At 42.1% G+C, this 26,001-nt stretch overlaps 1 protein-coding gene across 1 annotated transcript in view; it reads right to left on the bottom strand.

Annotated features, from left to right (window-relative positions):
* Window positions 1-327: 327 nt before the first annotated feature.
* ZDHHC1 (zinc finger DHHC-type containing 1) overlaps window positions 328-26,001 on the bottom strand; it is a 32,104-nt gene continuing 6,430 nt past the window's right edge. The window contains exons 3-11 of the mRNA XM_067302783.1: window positions 25,153-25,328; window positions 24,439-24,540; window positions 23,461-23,585; window positions 22,761-22,919; window positions 18,144-18,256; window positions 11,594-11,679; window positions 9,935-10,028; window positions 8,434-8,542; window positions 328-6,942 (exon numbers count right to left, since the gene is read on the bottom strand). Coding sequence (XP_067158884.1) covers window positions 6,407-6,942; window positions 8,434-8,542; window positions 9,935-10,028; window positions 11,594-11,679; window positions 18,144-18,256; window positions 22,761-22,919; window positions 23,461-23,585; window positions 24,439-24,540; window positions 25,153-25,328 — 1,500 coding nt within the window. The 3' untranslated portion in view covers window positions 328-6,406. The remainder of the gene's footprint in view (window positions 6,943-8,433; window positions 8,543-9,934; window positions 10,029-11,593; window positions 11,680-18,143; window positions 18,257-22,760; window positions 22,920-23,460; window positions 23,586-24,438; window positions 24,541-25,152; window positions 25,329-26,001) is intronic.

A 26,001-nucleotide genomic window follows, 5' to 3' on the forward strand; every position in this document is an offset into this window, starting at 1 on the left:
TCAGGGTGCTGCCTTTTGCTGATGGGAGAGTTCATGTTCTGGCTGTAGACCCTGACAACATTGCTTTATCTAGTGCTGGCAAAGGTGCTCAGAGATGCCAAGCCTCAACGTTCCTGCAGAGCTGGGTGGGGGAGCAGGGGGACATGAAGGCATTAGGAGTTCTGCTGTCGTCCTACCCAGCTCTCTGCTGATCCTGGGCTGTAGCAAGGGCTTAGCTAGCAGTCAGGCAGTGCCCTGGTGTGCTGGTCAGGATGGCTTCACTCACATGCTGGCCTCTGCAGTGGTATCCAGTTGCTAGCACTGGAGTGATGCAACTCCTTCCTTTCAGTTGGTGCCATGGGTCTGCTGTGGAGCTTCCTCACAAGTGTGATGGCCGTACAACTTGCAGAAGCAGCAGGAATGCCTTCTGCACCTTAACCTGCAGGGGATCAGTATTAGGGTCCCAGAAGGACAGGAACCAGGCTAGCCCATGGCAAAGAAGAGAGTCCAGGCTGTGCCTGCCTCTGCTGTGATCATGCTGGAAGGGTACCAGCTGCCTGCCATGGAAAACTTCCAAGACTCAGTGGGATACCACACACAGCACCCAGAGCCAGGGTCCTATTGGCACACGGATATTGAAAGGTAGCACCTGCCAGGTGCCTCCCAGCATGAAGCAGCTCTCACAGCTGAGATGTTGAATGGCATTTGTGAAGGTTCATCCTTGTTGGGAACTGATCTGATGCAGAGACTAGTTCTCCCAGAAGCCCAGGACCACCCCAGATCTGACCATTTTCATTCTGGGTGCCCAATATACAGCTTCAACATTCTTCCTTTAATGTGATTGTGGAAAAACAAAACCCAAAAAACAGCCAAAATCAAACTCTACTCCACACACAAGATCCTGCCTGCTGCCTGTGACACTCAGCAGATCAAAGTCCATATACAAAACAGGAAGTCCCAGGAGCCCATCCTGCTGTGGCCCAGCTCCTTGCTTAGTACCAGACTGTTGTAATCCACAGACAAGGCATCATATATTTTTCAGCCTTTATTTATTGTCCTCTCCAGCATTCGATGTAATGAAGAAAGCTAGCAGGGAGGTTTCATGTCACAGCTGAAGGCAGCAGAAGGATGTCCTCACCACCCAGGAAAACTCCTAGATCATGGTTCCCAGTGCCTCCTGTGGGCATCTCCTTGGCCTCCAATGAAATGCATGGGCTCCCTCTCCTTGCAGAGAAGTCTGCAGAACCTGTACAGCCCAGCCACACAAGGGGCTCTGCAGTGGCTGTCAGTGACTCTGGGGGAAGAGATCCTTCTCAGGTATGTTTCTGTGTGCATGGCAGGAAAAGTAAGGGCTTAAGGTGCATTCTCAATCTGGCAGATTCCTTGTGGCAGCTGAGTACAAGGTGGAAAGAGGAAGGAAACTAAATGCTGAACCTGAGGGTGAGCACCACACTCCTTGAGAGAATCCTGTGAGCAAACTGCTAGCAGTGCAGGACATCCGCTCTCTTTCCTACTGTACTCATAAGCTGCCACCCTGGGACATCCCAGACTTTTCCCTGAACATCCAAGAGACTTCTTCCGGCCAGGGTTCCAGTTCCACTTGCCCTCAAAGGACACAGCAACCTTCCTGCAGCATGATGTACAGCCTGACTGGCCTCCTCCCTATGGTACTTATCCTGCCACAGCACAGAAACCAGGCTGAAGTTACACGCCTCCTTACAAAAGTGGCTGATTCCTTACTCTTCAGGGAAGGCAGCCCTCTCTAATGTCCACAGAGCTCTACAGAGAAGGGGCCACTGTCACCTACATGCTGGTTAAGATGCAAAGTCCAGCTGGGATATCAGAAGTGCAGGGAGAATTTCACTTGCCCCAAACACCCTAGAAGCCATCAATTGGGCAGATAAATGAACTACTGAAAAAAAAAAAAAAAAAAAGGAGGAAACTATTTAGCAAAGGGCATAGAAAATTTTATTGTGAACAGAGCTAATAAGGAGCTCCATACACAACTTCAGAACTGCTTCTGCATGGACAAAGGATAAGAAAATACATGAGGTCTGCTCAGGGGCACCTGCTGGAGAGAAATTACCAATGCTTTCTGGGTGAAGGGACTGCTGGCCTTTGAACATCCTGAGCCCAGCATTAGCATATAGTTCTCTTGGATGACAGCAGACATGAGGAGAAACAACAGGAAGCATGTTGTCTAACTGGGATACAGTAGTGAGAAGATGTCATGGTGCCTGCAGATAAGTAGTGCAATGTGTGCTGATTCACTTGCAAGGCAAGGCAAGTTGCAATCAGAGTGTGACCTGTGGCATCCCCTCCTGGAAATTTAAACATGATGACTTCAACAGCTACAGGAGACTTCATTTTTGCTGACCAATGGCTCCTATAATTCAATGAAAAGTCAAGGCTCCTCATTCCAGCTCCTTCAAGAGTAAAAAATCAGGCAACAGAAAAGAATGGTAGGAAAGCCCTTTAAAGAAATCTGGGGCCAGTGATCATATCTATACTGCTTTGTCAGATAGTTCCCAAGGACTTCTCTGGGGAGTGCTTGGCCTGGAGGGTAATGTCTATGGGCCACACAGTTGGCCTTGAGGACACTTAGTTACATCTGCACTGTACACCAATAGGACATTGTTGGGTGTCACTTCTACCCCATAAATCCTTCAGGTCCAGCAAAGTCATTCTAATGCTTGCCTTGTTTGTGCCACACACAACGCCCACACCATGTGGCTTTCCATAAGCTGTACTGCTTGTCTTCTACCATTACCAACCAGCACCTCATGGCAAAAGAAGGGGCAAAAGAGGGCAGAGTCTGACCACAGGTTGAACCTCTATGACACCACCCCTCCACACTGTTCCTTGACCATCCTTGGCCAAAGGTCATTGAGGCCAGATCCTTCCCCACAGACTTTATACCCTTTTCGCCCACACCAAGCAGAACAGACCACCTCTACATCCCCAAATGCCAGACCAGGACACATCAGCATAACTCCATTGGCTTCCCCATCATCTCAGTGATGTCCAATACAAAGCCTGGGTGTCCTCTTCTTCTGGAACACCTATGCACCTGGTATCAATAAAATTCAGCAGCTCCCCAGGCAAGGTGTAGTCTAGGACAATGAAGCAGAGGATAGCACTTGACTTGGAGCAGGGTAGAGGAAGGAACTTGGGGGATAAAGGCTGTTGAGTCAGGAGGTGAAGACAAGTGTTAAGTGTTAATCATCCTTTATCTCTCAAAAGAGCTGAGAAAGCTACTGTCTTCCAAGATACACCCCATTTAGCTCATTTCTGACAGAAGCTAGGGCTGAGGCATCAAGGAATAACAGTGACCTGCCACCAGGCCTTTGATCATCTAGATCCTTCCTAAGGCACCTTACAGAGCAAACAGTCTCCCACTCCAAACTGGAATACGGCAAAGCTAGTTCCTTCCTAGAGACCAAGACAGGGCTCCCAGAGCCCTGAGAAAAACTGTGACAGAAAAACACTGTCCACATGGTCTGTGCTCACCCCAAAAGCTCCTTCATAATCCTTGGTCCTGTGTTGGCATGATTTAACCTAACATTATGGAGCTCCTATAAAGAACAAACTTTCTTCTGCTCCGCCAAATCAGATTTCAAGACTGCCTGCCTTTGCGCTAAATAACAAAGCTCAACACATGCCTGAAAGGGAGACCCCAGTGGAAAATTGTACTTGCAAGCCCAATATCTTCCGCCTCCTGCTAGGTGCTCCCAGACCAGTTTGGGACTAGAAAACTGGCTTTGGAGCTGGTCCAAGGTTGGTCCACAGACCTCTTTTGTCAGATACATATTTCATACCTATTCTGCAGTCTACACCTATGTTATCAGCCCATTCTTCTGACCTCCACCTATCCCAGACAGAGGCAACAGAGTTCCAAGCTCTTCTCAAGGCTCAGGACAGCTCTCAAGACTTTGTCATTCCCCACCCCATGGAGACATTTAGCTGGAAAACTCATATCTCTAGCCCTTCAGAACAACAGCCCTAGGGTCAGTAAGCCCAAGAGCCTGGGACAACAGGACTGGGATCCAGTAATACTGACCTTGGAGATGGCCTGGCTGCCTCTCTAACTAGAAGGAGCAGGAAGAGCCTGGAAACAGAGATGGTGCAACCAAACCTGCTATAAGCAAAGTTGCTAGATGCTTAGAAACCTCCTTCTGCCAGCTTCCTGGTGTGTTAAACCTGAGCCTAAGAGAGGAAATGGCACCTAACATGTTAGGTGCCATGCACATGACACCTACAAGCTGTGGGTGACATGCACATGGATATTGCACCACCTGTGCAAGAGGACTCCTTTACCCCAGTTTCAATTCTGCAAGAATCATGTGTTTCCAGCAGTAGCTGCAGCATTTTGCCTTCCCCTTCAAGGCAAGGGCTACACTGAAATGACCACTACATGAGCATTCACAGATTCATGGGTTTGGCCATGTGATAGTGCTGCGGGGCTTCCCGAGGGAACTGACCCAACTCCTGGCATGGTTTCCAGAGTGCGCAGAGGTTTTCAACATAAGGCAGATGCTCTTGTGCCTCTCTCTGCTGAAGTGAACTCTCCGGAAGAAACTCTGTCTGGGCCAAAAGCCCATCCTATGCCAAAATAATTCCAGCCAAAATGCCATCCTGCTGTGAAAGGATACAGTCAAGTATTTGGGAGCTCCAAGGAAAGTGGGCTTTGCACAGACCTCTGAGCAGTGCAGAAGCCAGTGTAAGCAGTGGGATGATGGGCAATGGCAGGGCTGGGAAATGGGCACATCAGAGCTGGGGGTCAAGCCTGCCAGTCTTATGCTGACTGTTTCCAGAGGGCAATTTTCCCCAGATATCCTGGCTTGCTCTGAACCTTTTCTGATGGATGCTCACAAATTGAGCTACTCCTAGCTTGCCTAGGCAAGGTGTGGAAAGGCTTAGCATGAGTCACTTAGGACCATGCTTTGTCTTGTTCTTCCCTACCTACAAGCATGATAGTATGGAGGAAGGGGTAGACTGAGTCAGCTGTGTCCATGCATCATGGAAAACATTTGGTAGAGTAATTAAAATTTTCTTCTGTTTGCTCTTCTGCGCTGGTCCGTCTATGTGTTCACACACACTAGCTGCGTGCAGCACTGGGGCCTGTTCAGAAATGGTGCAACTGGCCAAGCCAGCCGCTGCTGGTCAGGGTGATAGCCATGCCAGGGAGGCATGGGCCATGCAGGTTCAGTAGCTGCCAAATGACAAATTGTGCCAGGCACATACATGCTGGTGGCAAGGCCCATCAAGATGTGTGATTAGCTAGTATCCTGGGCTCTGATGTAGCTGGTTGCTAGGCAGACTGGGTTTTCCTGGCAACCCTGACCTCAGGGCTCAGCCAGGAATCTGGAGCAGGGCATGCTGCCTGTGGAAGCCAAGAGGACAGGGAAAGCATAGGCTCTGTAGCGCTGCTTGTCACCATGAAGACAGAGTGCTGTGATTCTAGGCACTGGCTATATGCCCCAGTGTCTCGTGCAGGATTTTTCTGCCAGTACAGACTCCAAGCTTGGCTGTGCACTGTTGCTGATTTGGCAGCCCAGAAAATGGAAAGATTACAGAACCTGCCTCATTCCAGATTTTCTGATAAGGAAGCTGCACTGTGGGGCACAGCAGGCTGGTGGAAAGGTGCAGTCATGTACAAACTACACTGCCTTACAGAGTTCATGCTGGTGAATTTGGCAAAAGTGCTTGAGAGTGCACAGTGGAAAGTGGTATAGGGACAGAGAAATTCTGAGGTTACTCCCTGATCATCTGCTCAGGCCCCCCCCAGCATGATCCAAAGACTGACTGGGTGTAGGCAGATGGGAAATTTGGTTTTAAGGGTGCCACAGAACAGCAGAGATGTAGTCTTGTTTCTCCCCACACATTCTCTATGAAATTTACTGCAGTATTAGTTTCCAAAGTGCCAGGAGGTTGCAGCCTTTTACTTGGGAAAGTACTTTTCTTTAGGAACATGTCAAGGTACCCACCTCAGGTTTGCCACGCTGATGCCTGTTGCCTTTAGTCAGGCAGCACCAAATGTTTTGCTGCAGTGTGATGGTAAGCACAGAGTTTAGGGATCAGTCCCTCAGCACTCTACAGAGTACTTACACTGCAGTCCATCATCAGTGACAGCCCTGAGCACATCCCTATCAGGGGAGTCTGTTCCCCCTTGACAAGGAGAGTGGAATGGGGTTAAGGGCCACTCCTGGCTTAGAAGCAGGTAGCAGCTGGAAAAAATGATGCAGCAGGGTTTTTCCTGTTTCTCAGCTGGGTCTGCTGGAAGGGGGACAGTATCAAGCAAAGGGACTCTGCTGACTCCAGGGAATAAGATGAGTCACTGGAGTCAAGATCTTTGAACAGCAACATACAAGTAGAATGAGAACCTCTTTCCTTGTCCCACAAGGTTATGGCTTTGGAGGGCTGATTACTAGGCTGCTGTGGTGTTTGTCCTTATGTCCTTTAAGCATGGATTTTGTCTGCCCATGTACAGCTTGGTGGTGCATTTTCTGTGGTGTGGCTCAGACATACTCTCACTAGGCTGGGGCTGAGAGACATGAGGCTCTCCACTGCTCTTACTTACAAACACAGCAGGGATCTTAGAGACAAGTTTCAGGTCTTGTTCCATGCTGCTGTCTTGCTGCCAGCTTTTCGTTTTTTCCTTGTGCCCAGAATATAGATTCTTCTCCCTGTCACCTCTGGGATTGCCTGTGGACAAGGGAGAGTGTTGAGAACTGCTTGAGCTACTCTTGGAAGGTCTATGAAGGGCTGTGCTCCCAAGGCGGGTCTGAGCCACAGGAATCTCATCCATGGACTCGGCAGACTCTGAGTGATAGTCAGCAGGGGGTCCCGCTGCTTGGATGGGGCCGATGCTGCCAGGGGGAAAAGCAGCTCTCACAGGAAAAGCTGGCACTAAGAGGCGATGGCTGTGGGAAGATGAGGTGGCAGCAGCTGTGGCCAGGAACTCTGAAGATGGAAAGAAATGGAAAAGAAAGCATCAGAAGAGAGAGACTTCCCTCAGCCCCATGCAGACATCAACAAGCCCAGGAACTTTGATTTGGCTGATCCAGTAGTGTTAAAGGAAATCATTCATATTTATGCAAAATTAGATATGAAAATGTAGAGAATTCTGCATTCAGCAGTGTACCCACTCATTCTCCCTTGTTAGGCAAGTTAACTTCCTCCCAGTGCTGGGTTTTCACGACACTTTTCATTTCTGTCTGCCAGTAATCAGAAAGGCAGTCCAGACAGCTGGCCTGGCTATCAATTCATTTGCACAGATGAACTGCTGCGCACTGAAGATTACAGCAATATTAGGGAAAATAACAGTTACAGCATAACCTGCTCCATGGAGTTTCCTTCTTGCAATTCAAGGAGATGTCAAGAAGCACACGGGTCTCCTACCTTTTCTGTTTAAAATTTTGGCTAACATAATTATGAGTGTTTTCTTTTATAAAAATACTCAAACCTGTTCTGGATCAGGTACTTGGTTATTTGTTCTTGAGTTCTTCAAGGTCTATTTTAATTTTCATCTTATATTTTACCTCCTGAATCTTATATTTATTTCTCCTAATTTTGCCAGGGTTGTATTTCCCTCATTTTTACCCAACTCCTGGCTATAGAACCGTACCAGTTTAGTATTTTGCTTCCTTCTTTTTACTGAGTCAGGAAACTCCTGCCTTCTGTGTTTCTGATACAGTTGCTTAAGTAGCTTAATACAGTTTTGAAGATTTATTTTTCCCTTTTGCTCTTCTCACTAATTTTTCCTTAAAAAATGAAAGCGATCCTTGGTAAAGCTAGACCTCATCACAATAGTTTTTACCACAACTTCCTCCCCAGGAATATGGAACAAGCGTCATTGTTTAATTGTGCTGCTACAATAACATCTTGATCAAACTATCAAGAGTAAGAACAGTCCTTTTCCTCAGCTATTCTAGGACTAAGAGTTCCAAGAAATAACCATTTCAACTGATTTTAGGTTCACAAGTGTTTTGCTCTTTACAACAAGTTCCTTCTGCTTTCTGCTTTGCTTTTCACTTCCTTTCCCTTTTCTTTTGCCCCCTCTGTACATGCTCTATTGCTCTCTGGTCTCTCCCTTCATTTGCTTCCTGTCAGTTAGTTCTCCTGTGGCTGCTCTGTCCCTTCTGCCTTGTATACTCCTCTGTTCACTCTAGCTCCAGTTTCTGGTGGCAGCTCTTGTTTCTTTCCCACCTCTTTTAAAGCTGTAATTCCTAATAAAGAATATGGAGAAGCTGGCATCACACACCCCATTAGCTCTTTACAACAAATATGCTTCCAAAGTGAAGCCCATGATATTTCTTAGGTATCCCAACAAGAGCTTGTGTTCTTCACTTCTTTCTTCTCTCTACTTTTTAAAAACATCTTTCTATTTATTCCTTTAAATTTCAGCTAACTGGAACAGTTATAGAACAGAGGAGCTGATTGGTGCACTCTCACCTGACTGGGGATCTGGGAAAGAGGGCCAAGGTCTAGTGTGTGTTTTAGATCTGCTGTCCATTGCTGAGGAAGGAGTTTTATGCATCTTCTTTCTTCTTTTTTTTTGTTGCTGTGAAAGCAAGAAGTCCAAGAGAAGGGAAGTCATTTCATTAGCTCAGAGAAGAGGCACTCAGGTTTTTTAATTGCTATCTCTTTTAACTGCTCCTGTTTTTTAAAATAAGCATTAGGTATGACCAAAGACCAAGAGTATTTTGTAGTTTAAGACTCACAGAATCACAGAATGGTTGAGGTTGGAAGGGACCTTTAGATATGATCTAGTCTAACCCCCCTGCTCAAGCAGGGTCACCTAGAGCAGGCTGCCCAGGACCCTGTCTAGACAGCTTTTGAATATCTCCAAGGATGGGGACTCCACAACCTCTCTGGGCAACCTGGTCCAGTGCTCAGTTTTCCTCACAGTAAAGTTTTTCCTTAAGTTCAGACGGAACTTCTTGTGTTTCAGTTTGCGTCCATTGCCTCTCGTTCTGTCACTGGGCACCACTGAGAAGAGTCTGGCCCTGTCTTCTTTACACACTCCCTTAAGATATTTATATACATTGATAAGATCCCGCCTCAGTCTTCTCTTCTCCAGGCTAAACAGTCCCCAAACTTTTGACTATAAAACCCAAAATAGACTGACTAGCTATAGAGAACAGGTATTTAATGAACACATACATTGCCTGCATACAGAGAATTCTGTGTGTTTGCATACCTTTAGGCTGTTGTCTCATACATCTGGAGGATATATGAGATACTGGTGGAAAAATGTAGAGACAAACTAGAAAAGAGGACTAAAAATCACATAGCACAGGACATACCAAGAGAGAGACAACTCTTGTCCAAAATACAAGTACAGTTGAAAAGGAATTTTTTTTTACCATTTAGATGACAAGACTTTGATTAATAAGCCTGGAAGAAAGGGAGAGAGCACCACGACCTGCCATTTGATCAAGGAGCGGGGGGAACAAAATGTGGACATGAACCCCAAAAAAGCAGAAAACTTGACCCTGGACAGCTGCTTTATACACTAGGGCTTTGTATCCACACATGCTGTCTTTCCCTGGACAGATGATCTAACCTCCAAATTTGAATGTATAAACTGTTCAGTTTTGCTCTACAGAAGCATACAGCTTGTTATGTCAATGAAGTAGTATTGATGCACTCATTGAACTGCATTGAAACAGGAAGATATTGTACAGGCTGCATGCATTACGGCTAAGCTGCGGGCTTATGAAGGAACCGCAGAATGCATCTGATGATATGAGTGAGCTAAGACAGGAGAGTCTCTCTTGGATACAGTGACTGCAGGGGATAGCCATATCTGTACATACATGCTGAGGAATGGAAGGGCATGCGTATGAAGGAGGTTAGCCCAAACAGACTGCACTACTGTGAGTGTGCACCCACGCAACTCCATGAATTGGCAGCATTAGAAGTTATGGAATGCAGCAAGTCTCCCATTTACCTGAGAAGGGATTGCAGACTGAAGAGATGGGAGGTCAGGAGAGGAGCTCTGCTCAGGATCTGCTTCATCATTGTGGACACAGAGCTTTGAAAAGCTAAAATACATAGCAGATATATGAGATGCTTCCTTAAACACTAGTTAACTCTAATGCCCATTCTCTTTACACGTACCTAGCTTCAGTCAGGCTGAAGCCTTTGCACAGCACAGCATTCCCAGCAAGACTGCAGCGTAACTGTTCCTGCACAACTGTGCACAAACTCTGAAGGGCTTCCTCCCCCCTCCCCAGGGCCAGGAGTTAATAGGCAAGGCTTAATTAAGAGACAAGGATGCTTTTTTACCATAAGTGCTTTCCTAAAGGAAAGCAGTTCATCTGCTGTAAATGTTGTGGCTCATGTCTCTTGACTCCCTAAAACTCTGTAATTATAATGAGCTCAATATAGAAATTATTGCACAAATCTACCCAGAAATTTAAGCTGATAACAGAAGACACCATTTTTTTGTGAAGCAGTGGCTCTTAGCAGCACACTATATTATTAGTACTCTGTGATGTCACCTAGCTTCCACATGGAGTTGAAACTACTGATTTTGATAGATAAACCTTATTGCTTGAGAAGAGATATACAGATGTAGGGGTGTAAATGCAAAATCAGCATGAACTCAACCTGAAGATGTTTTTGAGACTGATTTCTTTCCCCAGATGAAAAAAGGGCTTCTAAGGGAGTGTTTTCTATAGTAGACTTTTTCCAGGGAAACAGTCTGAAAGGGTCACAATCTTTAAGGGACAAAAATAATATATTCAAGAAAAAATCTAAGGGGAATAGAAACAGTTTAAGGTCTTATTTTCTGATGCAAAAGCATGCTAGGACATTGTGTTGAGCAGGTCATGTGATTAGCTGTTGAACTGAGGCATTGTAGCAAAAAAGTGCAGGTTTAGGGTAAATTTTAGCTGAACTTTCCGTATATCTTCTTATGTTTTTAATTGAATATGAAGAATATTCTAATATGAGGGTCTGAGTGATAAATAAATTAGATATCATGCTAGACTTCAACTTTAATTTAGACCTGTTGCAAAAAAATAGGAATTGTTAAGGATGTACCCAAATGCTACACTTTCATAGATATGCCTTGTACAGGCCACTCAGATGACCAGGTATGCACAAGCTCTCAAAACTGCAATAGCTGGGTTTTCTGTTTAATTCCAAGGCAACCTCAGAAAACCATTCACTGTCACTTCCTACCCAGAAGCTCTCTAAGCCTAATCACAAACTTAACAGGTTTCCACATTTCCCTTTTTGCTCACAAAGCAGACTCAAGGGTGCATCTATGACAAAGCTCACCATCTTGCTTTCAAGTTGCACTGAAGCTTTGATACAAGTTTAAATGCAGCTCCCAGCTCTATTTGAGGCAGCCTCAGAGTAATTTTAAAACAAAACAGTCTAGAGTTTTCCAGGAAAGATATTTTCCCGGGGGAGGGAAGGCAAGCACTTCTGCAGGCATTTACCCTCCTGAAACTCAGAGACTTGAGCATACCTTGGTCAAAATATTGGAGCTCCTTACCCTTCTAAGTATTTTTGTCTCAGGGACCATCAATGACTTTGGTGATAACTTTCTATTCAGCAAACATGCTGCTGGGAGCCTCCTATCTATAACTTTACTCACTCTTTTCCTGAAGTTACAGCTGGAGAGTCCTCCACTTGAATATCAGGGTCTGTATAGCCAGGGTTACCTGAAAAAAAGCCTGCTTCCTGAAAAAGAGAAGAATTAACATTTTCAGAACAATATGGACACACAGTGGAGGAGAGAGATTTGCACTACAGAGATGCTTTCTTCCCCCTTCCTCAGCCCCATGCCAAGGATTGTCTGCACTTACAAGGAGCACAGCTGAAACTCAGCAGAGGAAACTGCTGCTTAAGAAGATGGGAAAACAAGATTGAGAGAATCAGAGGTCCCAGTCAGCCCCAGCCAGCATTTCATGTGACTCAACTTACAATCACATCACAGCAGAGTTATGGAGATCAACTTAACATTTCTTGGGACCAAACTCAAAATCTCACTTAACAGCTTCATTAGTCATACAGTTCAATAATAGGAGTTAAGTATTAAATGCAAAAATTTTTTTCATTCAGAATTGAGGTGACAAAAAGAAAGCACGCAATGTATAGGAAAAAAGTAAAGTAATTTCTGTTTCTTGTGTGAATCTTGTATGGCTAATAATATTGTGCTATTTTTTCAGACAAGAATGCTTCACCTTACTCATTTTACTTAGGTATAGATGAATTCAAAGTAATGCTGCCCTGAATTTTAACATTACATACCTTTGTAAATATATAAGAAGGTTTGATAAGTAAGCCTCCTAAATCCAAGTGTCTACATTACAGAAAAGGGCTTCCATTTTTCCCTCAAAAGCAGTACACTCTTAAGATGGTCAGAGTACAAAATGATGCTGTTTATGAAGCCCAGCTTCAGGATGCAGTTTGTGAAGCCCAGGAAGGATAAACCATGCTCCAGAGAACCTTGACACAGGCGTGCTGTGCTGGTTCACTATACTTTTCCTAGCTGCTCTTAAACTTGAATAACTAGCAAGACAATCTCCTTTACACATTTAGTGCACAGTGACTATAAAGACACACATACATTTTGAGGCAGATTTTTTTTGGTAAAAAAAAAACTGTGGTAAAAAACTTTTTTTGGTAAAGATGGGGAAGATTTTAAAATGCAGTTGGCAATTTTAGCTGTTAAGCTTAAACAAACTCAGGGAGACCTATTCTTTAGAAGAGCCTGATCAGCAAGCTTGAGAAAATGAAGTCAAAGTTGGACATCACACAAACAGGTTCCTGAGGGACCCAGGGCCTCTGCAGTTCAACAAATTCATAAACAATGTAGAAAAGGGCAGAACAGTGAGATGAAGTCTGCTGATGATACTCCCTTACGTAAGGCAATAAAAATGAAAGCAAACTGCAAAGAGTTGCAGAAGATTCTTGTTATATTGAATTATGGGGTGATAAAACGGCAGATGAAAATCAGTATTGCTAAATATAAAGTAATGCACATAGGAAAAGCAGTCTAAACTTTATATAAAAAGCAGTGGTCTCTGAACTAGAAAAGAATTCATGGAGTTCACGGTCAGCTGCAGCCAAGAAATCATTTCAGATGATAGGAATGAGAAGGAAAGACATAAAAAACACAAGCAGAAAATAGTTTCATGCCACTGAATAAATTCATAGGCAGCCTGGACACTGAATACTCTGTACAGTTCCAGTCCCTTCTCCCACAGAAGAACTGGATAAAGGCTTAGAGAAGACTGACATGACTATCAAAGGTATGGAACAATTTCTGTACAAGAAACAGCTAATGGGGCAGCGCTTTTCAGCCAGGAGAGGAAAAGCCTCAGGGCAGGTAGGAGTGGTATGAAGAAAGCGAATGGGCAACCGCTGTTTACTGTCTCTTTACTACAATATTTAGGTATCATCAAATAAAATAGTCAGGAAGTATGCTCGAAACAAACAAAAGGAAGGTTGCATTTTCTGACCCAGCATGTAACTAAACTGTAGCACTCTCTGCCAAAAGGATGCTGCAGGTGCTAAATGTTACAGGGATTCAAGAAAAAATAAGGAAAGACTGTGGGAGAAACCTGCGTGTACAAAGCCATTAGAAGCTCTGTGCTCCAGAAGCCCCTAGACACTATTGCCATATGCTGGGAGAGTGTTATGGGGACCATACGTATATTCTGTTCCTGTACTCTTTTTCTTAGCATCCACAACTGGCCAGTGTCAGAGGCAAGCACACTGTGGTCTGATCAACTTTACTGATCTTCTTTACACGCCAGAAGAGAAACTTCCAAAATTACTAGCTACTTTTGAAAATCTTGGCACGAATGTCTGGAGTCACTTTACTCATTTAATTGTTGATAAGAGAGTTGCCAAACTGAAAAGACTCCAGGCATGTTAATTTTTGTAATCATGCTCTAGTGGTCGTGCAAATAGGTAAAGAAAAGAAAAAGAGGAAAGGCAATTTGCAACTAGTTTGTAAGTACTCACATCAGATTTGAAGAGGATTGGTTTAGTGGTGTTAAGCATATGAACTTTCCAAGGTTTCAGGTTTGAGAAGTATGCTATTTGGGGTTCACTATTATAGGTAGGGTTTACTTGAGTGCAGGATTAATAATCCTCACAAATTTACTGCGTGAACTTCAAATGTAACTTGTAACTCAGGTCAGGTCATTGCTCATCATTGACTGAAAATCAAGTGTGCATAAATGTTTGCCTAAGCTCCTTGGAGACCAGATTCTTAGCGCTTACATTCAAGCCTCATGCACGTGGCATCACAAATGAAGGAGACCAGACACAATCTTGTATTCCCACAATTATATAGTGGGAGAGATGTAGGTCTTTTCAGAGGAAACTACACTGTGCCTGAAATGAGCTGCAGCAGGAGACATCCTCCTAGGACTGTGACCATTACGGTACACAGTTAGTGAAAACCATCAGGATTTAGTGTCTACAAACAGGACTGCAGGCCTGGCAGTTCAAAGGAGATTAATAAATGATACATCTTGAGTGTTTCATGAACAACTCTTTCCAAGAAGGGAATAAAAGAGCTTTTTAAAATCCATTTTGTCCATTTCAGCCTTGTAAAATATGCATAAGCAAAGCAGCCACAGAAAGTAAACCACAAGGGCTAACTAGCAGAAATAAATTGATAAGTAGAAAATACAATGTTCTCTCAGTATTAGAAAAGCTACACTTAGACAGCTCTTGCACACAGTCCCAGGCCCCCTCAGCTCCCACGGAGCCCTCAGCAGCATATCCAACCTCCTTCAACTGTGACAGCAAGATGAAGCTACCCTTACCAGTTGGGTTGTTAGGATTCAGCTCTCGCTCATACTGCAAATAGCTTGCTCAATTGTTTGCCAAAATTCATTGCCACTGTACAGTTCCTGGCCATGCTCAGTCTCTCTCCCTTCTAAAGGCAAATACCAGCTGTTTCTGCCTTTCTTCCCAGGCTCTACAATTACAACTTCTGGTGAAATTCAGCTCCCTGCCCACAGCAGCTGTCACTCTCATCATCCATTTCAGTGGCGGAAAGTACCCTAAAATGCTGTCAAGTTGGAGGAGAAGCAGAATCAACTAGAAAAATGTGATCTTTGGCCCAGGGAAACAGGGTCTGCTGCGAGTGTTGAGGCTGAGAGTGAAGATTAGATTGACCTCGACGAGATATTAGAAGATAGAAACAATATTGAAGATGTGAAGGAAGCAGAGTAAAATTTGTTTAGCATTTAAAATCAAATCTCACCAGCCTGAATTAGTGTCCAAAGCAAGTCAACAACGATATAATGGGCAGGAAACATAACTTTTATGGTGAGGATATCCATAATATAAAGAAACAGTATCATAAAGTAAATATTATTGCAAAGATAGCTATTAATCAGAATTTCTAACCTATGGTACAGAGTAATGCAATGATATACTCTTTAGGATACCATCCTATCAGCACCTCTCACTGTCTGTCCCAGAATTAGAGTCTATATGGCAATGTCTTTCTAGAGACAAAAGTAACTACAAAAATATACAACTGCTGGCTAACCAACCCGTAAGTTTAGTTCAAAATAGGCTCCACTTTGGTGGACATGCTTTATTATGCTTATTCAAATAGTGAGGGAAGTAATTTTTTAAGGGATTATGTTCCAGCATCATCTGTAGAGGTCTCAGCCATACATTTGGTATTACGTTATTTTCAGGGTTATTTTCATAGTATTACTTCCAGATCTTTTTCTTAATTATCCCTATAACTTTCAGTAAATTTGGATATTTTTTCAAGAGACTAGATAAATAACTCATAGTGAAAGCCCTTTTATTTTTTAAAATGTATTAAATGCCTGTCAGTTTAACATATGTATGATGTTTCACTAGCAAAATAGAAATGTCTGTTCACACTGTTCACAACTGAAGAGTTGTATCCAGGAAATAAAAAACTACCTGCTTCTCATAGGGTAATCCTCAATGACTCCTCAAATCATGAAAAAGAAAATATCATAGTACTATTCTATAGGAGGTAAACCTCATCTTATATCCCATACTATTTGACCTTCACCTGTCTTTTACTGTATTGATGGTTCCATATACACATGCTGCTTTGGCTATCACTACAGAGGCAAAGACTGTATTTCTAACTTTTTTGCATTTTTTTGATATCTGAACCACTTAAGTGTGCAAACTTAGTACTTTTATTTTGTGAGTGTTCTGAGAAGGATCTTTACAAGTGCATAAGAATCCTTTAATGTGAATGTGGATGGAGACTCAACAGACAAATGTGTAAAACTGAAGCCAAAACCAACACCCAGGCTTGAATGAGGCTCAAATATACGTATTAAAGGGGAAATGCATGCTTCTTCTTATTCCCTAAAATGAATGAACAGTTAAGACAAAGGTGGGAACAGCATGATTTCCATCTTATGCTTGCAAATCTTGGATCAATTACAAAGGATTTGTATGCTCAAGCTAAAAAAGGCTGTAGTCAACAGAACTTAGTTCACAAAAGGCAAGTCACTTGGTGTACTGCTACTCCAATCTATTTGTTTGTGTTTATCTCTGGTTGCTATGTTAGAAACAAGAAAAATCTGGTGGGTTAACATTTTTCTTAACAATATTACTGGGCATCTTCCAGTCTTTATTGTTCCCTAAGGTATTAACTGTAGTTCTGAAATACAGAACTCCTTTTCACCCTGCCTCTTCTAGCTTTGCTGCTTCAAATTAACCTTATTCAAACAGATCTGCACAAGCAGTGGTGCACACAGGAGAACATCACTGAACAGTCTCATCTCAAATGTACACACATACAGAGTCTACCTCTGTTCAGGTATATTTTCAGTATCAGTCAAAATTCAGTAACAAGAAAACGATTAGAGCTAAAGCTTTATTATGATTTTAATTTTCATAGTAAGCAAAGCTCTAAGAGACAAAGTGCCAAACATTTTTGTTGTTATGGAAACCTCTGTTCAAACTGAAAGTTCAACTTTTCCAAGACAGTAAAAAAATGTATATGAAAAGCTGAGGTCTCCATATGACACAAAAAGGGAACTCACTCATTTTCCACTTTCCTCTGATAGGGAAAAACCATTAATGAGTCCAGAGATAATGAGAAATTCCAAATCAGGAGTAATGTATTTCTACATACAAGAGCTAATTAATTTCTTATGAAATATAAAACTGGTTGTATAATAGGTAACTACAGAGCTAGATGGAGTTACAAGGGATCACTGAATCACAGAATAATTTGGACTGGAAAGAACTTCTGAAGGTCTCTAGTCCAATCTCCCATTCAAGGCCGGTACAATTAGAACAGTCAAATTTTGAGAACCCCCAAGGATGGAGCTGCCTTTCAGCAAACTAAGTTACACCAAATATCTCAGTTAATACAACATATGCCACTGCACAGTATGATAGCATAAGACCTCTTTTACAGAGATACAGATCAACATCACAGGAATCACACAGATACTTATCACTTCTGCAGAGCTCAATTCAAAGAAAAGCAAGGCTATCTAGGTCCTGTCTGAACATAATTTGTCTCCTTTTCTTTTTCAAGATGGTAAAACAATTTGATATCAGCTGCTCAATGATTAACCCCAATTTCTCTAGTCTTAGACTCTGTCTCACTCGCAGTCATGAGATCACTCACACAAGCCAGCAAAATGTGACACTTCCACCAAAACGGATGAACCCGTCCTTCCCAGTGACAGGACCCCTCCCACCCTTCAGTCATCTGCTCTCGTGGTGACACAAACATTTATGTGACTGCTTGGTGAACCAAACAGCAGGGAGCTAGCCCATCTATACATTAGCTCAACTATCTTTTTTTTAAAGTCTATTCTTACACAGATGAGATTCCCCCACCCTGTGTACTGCGAGACTGTAACAGACATCTGCACTGGCAGATGGGAATAGACAGTGCAGGGCCCAAAACAAGCAGCTGAGACAGAGAATGGGTGGGATTGATTCTTTTGAAAGCAGTGCTTGCTTATGCCTAGACTGCTCTTCAGGCTACAGGCTTAGACTCTCTCACATCCTGCTCAACTCCACCAAAGTATTTCAAAAGTCTTATCCCTAGCAACTGCCTCTAAAGTTTGGAGCTCACAGAACTGAAGCAAACTTGACACAGTGGACAAGTGAGGCTGTTTTTTTGAGAAATGGATTGAAAATACAACAAGTACCTGACTGGGTCTCACTTGGGAGGGACAAGATTCCAGTTGTTTGTCTACCTCTTTTGCCTCTTGTTGGGGACGCTGCTGCAGAATGTACTCATACGTAGTCAATTTGTTCCACACTGGGAAGAAAGGAAGAGAGATGAAAAAAAAAAAAAAGCATGAAAAGCATGAAATGCCACTCCCCAATTAATTTACTTCTTGAGAACAGTTCAAATAACTATATGCAATTAAATAGTAACTATAAACATGAAGAGACAGATACTCTAAGACAAAAATACCTTTGTACTGTATATCTAACTATATCCCTTATTGTCTTCATCACAACACTTCCTCATAGTCACATTATTCTTCTAAAGTCTCATATTTTTGGTATATTCTTCTACACTCTAGCAATTTATTCAGCATGTTCCAGAGAGAAGTAAACCCATTATTTATATCTAGTATGTTAAAGATCTGTATTGTACAGAAAGCTCAGAGAGTTGTCAAAAGATATCTAGTGCTAACTGTAGACTCCAGTCTTGGAAATTAACTGTAGTCTTCCAGTCTGGGGAAAATCAAAAAGCTCCAGCAGGTCACGTTGTTCCCTAAAGAAGACAGAGATACCTATGTTCAAAGCAGTGAGCATCAAATGCCTGACTGTGCTGCTGCCAAATCCTAGAGACATCCAAGGTTTATATATGACTGAGTTTATACTCTTAAAGCCCCCACATACAAACACATCTGCTTCCATGCATGACCAAAAGCAGGTCTATACTGACACTTCTGAGCAGCTTGGTTCTTCAAGAGTCCTAAAACTTTATGAGGATCTGAAACTCAGACATTCCTCCCCTAATGAACCTGATAAGTACTTTTAGAGCAAAAAATACAAAAATAGTTGCTGCATTTTTTTTAATGTGCAGCCTGGTTGTTCTTCCTTAAATATAGTGGCATAGTAGTTAAAGCAGATGGCTAGGATATGAGAGAACCAGACTAAAATCCTTGTCATGCTTGAAAACATTTCAACCTGTAATAGCTTACCGCTCAAAACCATGCCCTAAACACAGGACTACTTTGCAGGAAAGTGAGGGAGAGCAGAGGAGAAGGTGCTTCTCCTGTTAGAGCAATAACCTTCTTTTTTATGAATAAAAAAGAATTCCAGATCCATTTGGGCAGGAAGATACAGCATAAAAAGGAGTGTGAGTTTGTAGCTAAGTGATTAGGGGATGCACTTGACAGGGGCAGTAGAGGGTGCTAGTAAATCCTCCTAGAATTGTTTCCGTATGGTTTATTTGAGAAACAGAATATTGCTTCATAAGTAAAGGGCTATATATCATCTTCAGTTTAGAATTCTTTGGTTTCTGAGTACTTACCAGTGCAACTTTTAAAATATTTTAATGGAGTTATTTAGCTAAAAAATACTGCATTTATCTGGCTAGATGACACTGCAACATATAATCATAGCTTGTGAAGAACCACATATCCTTTTCTACACTCTCTATTCAATGTTTTTTTGGTATCTGAGTACCAGCCCCCTCCCTCCAGACTCCTGAGTGCCATGTTTCACTGACTGAATTGAATCTCAGTCAAGACTGGTAATTTTATACACCTGGACCTACTATTTTGAGAACAACCTACTTCCTTTTGAGTGATAGCAGGGAGCAATTAAGAACAGTAGAATAATTCTGACCATTTCACTGTGCTTGTAACAAAGCAAAATTTTAAAACTTTCATAGCTGTATCTTTCTAAGCTATTTTTCATGTGAAACTTAAGGGCAATTCCACTCACAGAGGTCCTATTTTCTTCCTGTCATTTAAATATGAAAATCAGGTTCATGAGAAAAATGCTCATGAACTATAATTATGTTTTAATTGATAACTTGCATTGCTAGTCCCAAAAAGGGTTAGGCAATTCATTTCAACACTGCCTACCTAGAAGCATTCAGAAGAGACTACTGAAAATTACAAGTGTGAAATATGATGAATTTAAAATAGACATATTTTTTCCATCTGAATCCCAGCTGTAATGGTAATACCTGGGTCTTACATAACACACAACATTGGCCTCAGTATGGCAGCATCACTCCTTTTAAGCAAGGACATACACACTGCACTTCTGCACAGCACTGATCACAGCTGGAACCAATTTCAATGGGGTAGTAAACTTTAATGTAATAAATGTTAATAATAATTAAATGTTGTTTCCCTCTAAGTCATAAATATTTAAAATTGGATCCAAAAGAAAACTTAATTTGGATCAAAAATTATTCTGAAAGAGGAAAAAAATCACCACAAAACAAAACAAAAAGTAAAATTGGGATAACACCTGCAAGTTGCAGTTGTGCAAGAGAAAGCATGTCTTTTTTCCAAGGAGGGAGCACCCTCTTGTGGACGTTGCACACAAAGACAGGGTTAAGTACAGCTCACCACTAAATTGGATAATCCTTTCTTTCATCGAAAGGAAGTTTTCCTGGAGTGGCCCCAGCAATTTTAAGCTTTTAGTCTTTCTGCAGTGCTAGACTGACCTTTGAAATCTCCAGGTGTCATCATTAACCTAGCATAGTCAGCTTTCGATTACACAAAGCAGGCAAAATCACAGACTGTGTGACCAAATTGAAGCTATGCTCCAAGAGGCTGTAAAAGGAAACCAACTGTCACTGACTCCATTGACTGTAACATTAACACCAACTGAAGAACACTCATCCATCAAATGCTACACTTCATAAGTGTAACTATTTTGCTTCTGTAACTGCACTGGTTTGTGCTGACCTAGTTTGTGGTGGCAAATCACTGTTAGCTGACAACATAAAAATTCATCCAAGAATAGTCTGTAACTGGCATTCTCATTCCTCTTCCATCATGTCCCTTATTCTCTAATTTTGGCACCAGTGACAATTGCAAGGGTAAGATCTTTTTTCATCATAACTCATGTAAGGCAGCCAAGTAGCATTGGCTTCATTGTAGATGATGGTTGAAAAAACGGTTTTTGATGCCCACCTGCACTTCCAAACATAAATTTCCCTTCTGGATGGAGCAACAAATGTGAGATCTAATGAAGAGCCCTTCTGATAACTTCTTCCTCTGAATTCCATGAATCATTTTGTGCAAATATAGTACAAATTCCATAATGAGATCTTTATCTGCAGGACAGGCCTCCTATTAGAAAATCAGACCTATACTGTCTACACTTACCTAAGGTAAAAGAGAAAAGGATCTCTCACATAATCAAAGTACAGTGAAGAAACTCACAAAAGCCCCTATGAGCCAATCTGAATCTGCCATCACTGGAACTGAGCTGGTATTAACTGGTTCGTCTCACTTGGCCTCTCTTATGCTTTGAGTTCCAAGATAGCATAGTTTAGACACATGAATGCACAGGCCTAACTCGGGCCCAGTCTTGCACATGCACTGCTAAGCCTTCCTGGTACTGCAGTTGTTGGGGATTGGGGGTCTGTAGGACATAGCTGACCTTAGTAGTTTGGGATAAGCACAAACCACATAAGATCCAAACTGGTAGTACAGAGTTGCAAAGAATGTGTGTGCACCTTGCTCACATCATGTGATACTTGAGCTAGTAAGTCCTACTGCACCAAGATGGCTTTATACAGAACCAGCTGGAGTTCGTCTGCAACCCAGATAAATGTGATCCAGATAAGCTTCCTGTAGACTATATATAATTGCGTGCATTCTATATAAAGTGACACACTATTATATTATCAAGAACAATTCCATTAGGAAATTTTATTTATTTCCTCCATCTAGTCTTAAATTCAAGATGCCCTCCCTTAATCTTAAGGACTTACTAGCAACTGTCCAATCTTTATCCAAGTTGTTCTGGAAATGGCTATCAAGATGGTTCAGCATGGGAACTCCAAGTTTATCTGGACTCTAAATTTTTCTATGATTTCTGTGATTCAGCCCTGAATGAAGGAAATGGTGTTGATGGCTGGTAATCTCTGTGAAGTTGTGCTGGCTTTCTGATATAATAACTTCAGGATGCTCCTAGGAAATCTGACTAAGGCGGGAAAAAGTTTTTCACTGGCTTCATTCCACCCTTTTGAAAGACACCAAAGGCCCCTAGACAGCCCTTCAGGCAAATAGATATGTGATTATCCTCAGGTAAAATCAGGCAGACAGGAGACTCGGTAAACTTAGGCCAAATGCATGCTCTGGGATGCAAAAAAATTATTCTTCTGAAATCTACAGGATTAATTTGAATCTTGGAAACAATAAGAACATTTATCTGAGGTCTTACAGACAAGACGAAATGGATTCATCCCAGATCAAGCATTTGTAGAGTGCTTTCTCCCTACTGGATTCTGAACTGTACCTGGCGAAAAAGAAATTTGTGTAAGCTAGAGAAATTCAAAAACAGCATGTAATGCGACTTCTACAAACTGCAGTAAGACAGGACCTCTGGGGAAAATCAAAAGTATAATGCTAAATCCAAAATTTCTACCTCTTCAATATAATTTTGCACAATGTGTGTATATTTATGATGTATTTTTGTGACATCACATGTATGTGACAAATTTGTGTGTATATTCTATGATATTTGTGATATGGGTGAACACACAATGAACATGGAATGAGTAGAAGCTACAAGAGAATGAAATGGGATGCAGATGACAGGAACATAATACCTACTAAGATAGATGTGAAAGGTCAAGAGGTGGCCTAGCAGGAACACGGTCATTAGGCTCAGAAGAATAAAAATCCCAGCTGAGACCAAAATAGCAGGTGCCTGAGTCTCAACAGGAGCTGCAGGAAGAAACACAAACCAGACGTCTGTGTGGTTCTTTAGAACTGTAAAAGAAAAACATAATACTGCAATGAAAATTCCAAAATAGCAAGAGTTTGAAGTGAGGTAGCAAGGCACAAAGTTGGGTCAGATGAGGAAAGGAAGCCAGTGCAGTTAGAGAATGAGTACTTAAATCAAAGGAGAAGGCAAGCCAGGGAGCTAAGGGGGAAAAACATACTATGGTAAAGGTATGAAAACAAGAGTAGGAGGCAAGTAGATTGTCCATGTATTAAATATCTCTAACTAAACTTTACAGCTGGTAATATTGTTAACTCAAAAATAGGAGCAGACCCAAAGTTATGCCCTTGAGACCTATAAAACCGGGCATATGCAAGGCCCATAGGAAGTACTTAGTAGGCTCTGGAAGGAAACACATTCAGTCCAGCTAAGCAGAGATATTCTTGTAGAAACACAACACTGAAGAAGGAGTAAGGGAAGAGAATTCCTCCTCAGTGAGAGAGCCCACAGAATCCAATCCCATATACAGCTGGCCCTCAAGATATGCTGGCTGATTCACAAGATGCTCAACTGAAGCACTGCTAGTACCTTCAAACTGCTGGTCTGAGCGAAGCATCATGGGATTAATGAAGAACTCCACAAAGACGTAGAAAGCTACGAGCAGCAGAAGGCCAAGGCCCAGAATGGCAGACAGCACACTATTCAAAAAGAGCCTGCCAAAAAGGTGATAAGTCTGAGTGGCTTCAGTGCAAAATACAAATCTAGCACATTGATCATATCACACATACACATTCAAAATCCCAAACTCTAATAGTAAAGAGACAAAGATATAGACAGCTTTCCCAAATTACTGTGGCACCTTTTTACACTCATAAATACTGGACAACAGTCTTATTTCTGATTTGTTATCCTGAGACTCTAAATTGTAACCCCTTAGAGCTATTGTAGTCAAGTCCAGTATTTCTAGGATAGACAAAGAGCTCCCGGCACAAAAATCTCATGACAGTGCAACGTGCCACCCAGTAGTAACAATTCCCTGCTTTCCTTGAGGTTTTAGTGCAGGAAAATAAGCTGAGCAGCAATCATGAGTGATAGCCTCCTTATTCTTTACCTTAGACCCAGGACAGATTAGAATTGCCTATACGCGGCTTTAACTCCTGCCACGTGGCAAGTCTCACAGGAAAGGCAATCTGGATTCAAGTTGTTTGTGAGGCAGGAACAACAGCATAATCATGCTTCAGAAGCATTAAAGACACCCAGTCAACATCTCATAAGCTTTTCCTAATACCAAATAATCAATTATACCAAATAATAGATTATTTTACTTGTGGATGTTCGACTACAAAATTCTAAGTGTAGGGGTTTTATCCCTCCCTTTATTTGAATGTCATAGTCATGCTTGTATCTCCATCTAGTTTCCTCCTGACTGATTTTATTCAGTTGGGATCTGAAAGAAAAGTGGTTTTGTGTGACAGAGTACAGACTGGACTGAAAGGCAGGAGAGTCCTGGGAGGAGAAAGGGGATATTATTTGTGCAATGTTCCTGTCACAATGCCAGGCCCTTACCAGTAATTCCTCTTCCCCACACAGTTGTTGAGCCATTTGCAGTGGTGATCAAAGCCACACACACACTTGTTGCAAGTTCCACAGTGCTTTGACTTGGCACTCCTGCCAAAAAAAGGGTGGTATTAGAGTGGCATTACCAACCTGTTACCATAACTTTCCAGTGAGACAAATACAGAGGGGTACAACAGTAGAGATCCTGGCAGTAGTGAGAAAACCCACTACATCAGGAATGCTTAAACACCCAAAGCTGTTGGCTGTTCTTGGAGCACAATCACAAACACTGCAAAATTTGCCTTTTCTATGCACTGTGTAATTTCCAATTTGGAGATCATCAGTTTCTTATTCTTTGAAGCCCTTTAGCAATTCTGCAAAGCTTCATCTTAATATCTGCCCTCCAAACTTTTCCAGCTTTCAGATTAGTGTCTAGTTAAATCCAAGCACACACACACAGAAGTTGCATCTTGTTCTTGGATCAAACAACATCCAAACAACACAGAACCACTCAGTACAGTCCTCTCCACACAACATAAGAGTGATTAAAAACAGCCACATAGAACCATGTCCACATTCAACAATGGACACCTACCCAACTAACTGTCACAGGGTGAAATTTAAATGTCACTACAGAGTTGAGAACTTCAGGGGCTCAGATTCTATCTTACAGTCTAATGGTGATGAAGAGAGATTAACAGAAGGAAAAGAGAAGATACTTACACATCTACATCACAGACATGGCAATGACGATTTTCAATGACATGTGCATGCTGATTACGACTGAAGGTGGCCAGAGGCCCCAGATAGTTTTTTTTTCGCACATTGGTATCCGCAGGATCAATGGAGACTGCAGCAAGATGAACGACTAAATGGTAGATAAAACACACTCCTGGACACTGAAGTACACAGTTAAGGATTGTATGAGCCATTTTATGTCTATATATTTATTCTTAGTACACAAAGCTCGCACAGATGAGAAGTACATGGCTTGTCATTAGAAATTACTATATAACTGATTACAGCACATTCATCTGAGCTTCATTAACACTGCCTGCCTCTCTGCAGTAAATATTCTCTGGGTAAACAAAACTAAATCTACAGGAACAACCCTCTTTATTACGTACTTCTCTGCCTCACAGAAATGTGCTTCCTAGCACAGAAGTTTTAGAACTTACCTTTACTTACCAGAATCTGACCCCATGAGCAGACTGTTGGCACAGGTCCACATCTCTTAGGCCATACAGAATCCTTGGAAAGGAACAGCCAGTTAAGGCCATGCACATGCCCCCTCACAAGACTAAATTCCAAAAAAAAAAAAAAAAAAAAGACACATCAAGGAACTGGTACTGCTGAACACCTTGCTTCCTTTTCCTTAGTCAGAATCCCCAGCAAGAACTAATAAAGTAGAATTCTATATAATTTACTGAAAGACACTATCCAGGAGTTGTCATTCTTCCTCTAAAGATTACCTGTTTGGATTCTTACTTCTAACTGCAGTAATAAGTCAGAGGATAAAAACCTCTAGGAGCACTTTCGATCACACATCTGAACTGTCAGTATTTGAAAGGA

The sequence above is a fragment of the Apteryx mantelli genome, chromosome 10, assembly GCF_036417845.1.
Source record: "Apteryx mantelli isolate bAptMan1 chromosome 10, bAptMan1.hap1, whole genome shotgun sequence".
Lineage (NCBI taxonomy): Eukaryota > Metazoa > Chordata > Aves > Apterygiformes > Apterygidae > Apteryx > Apteryx mantelli.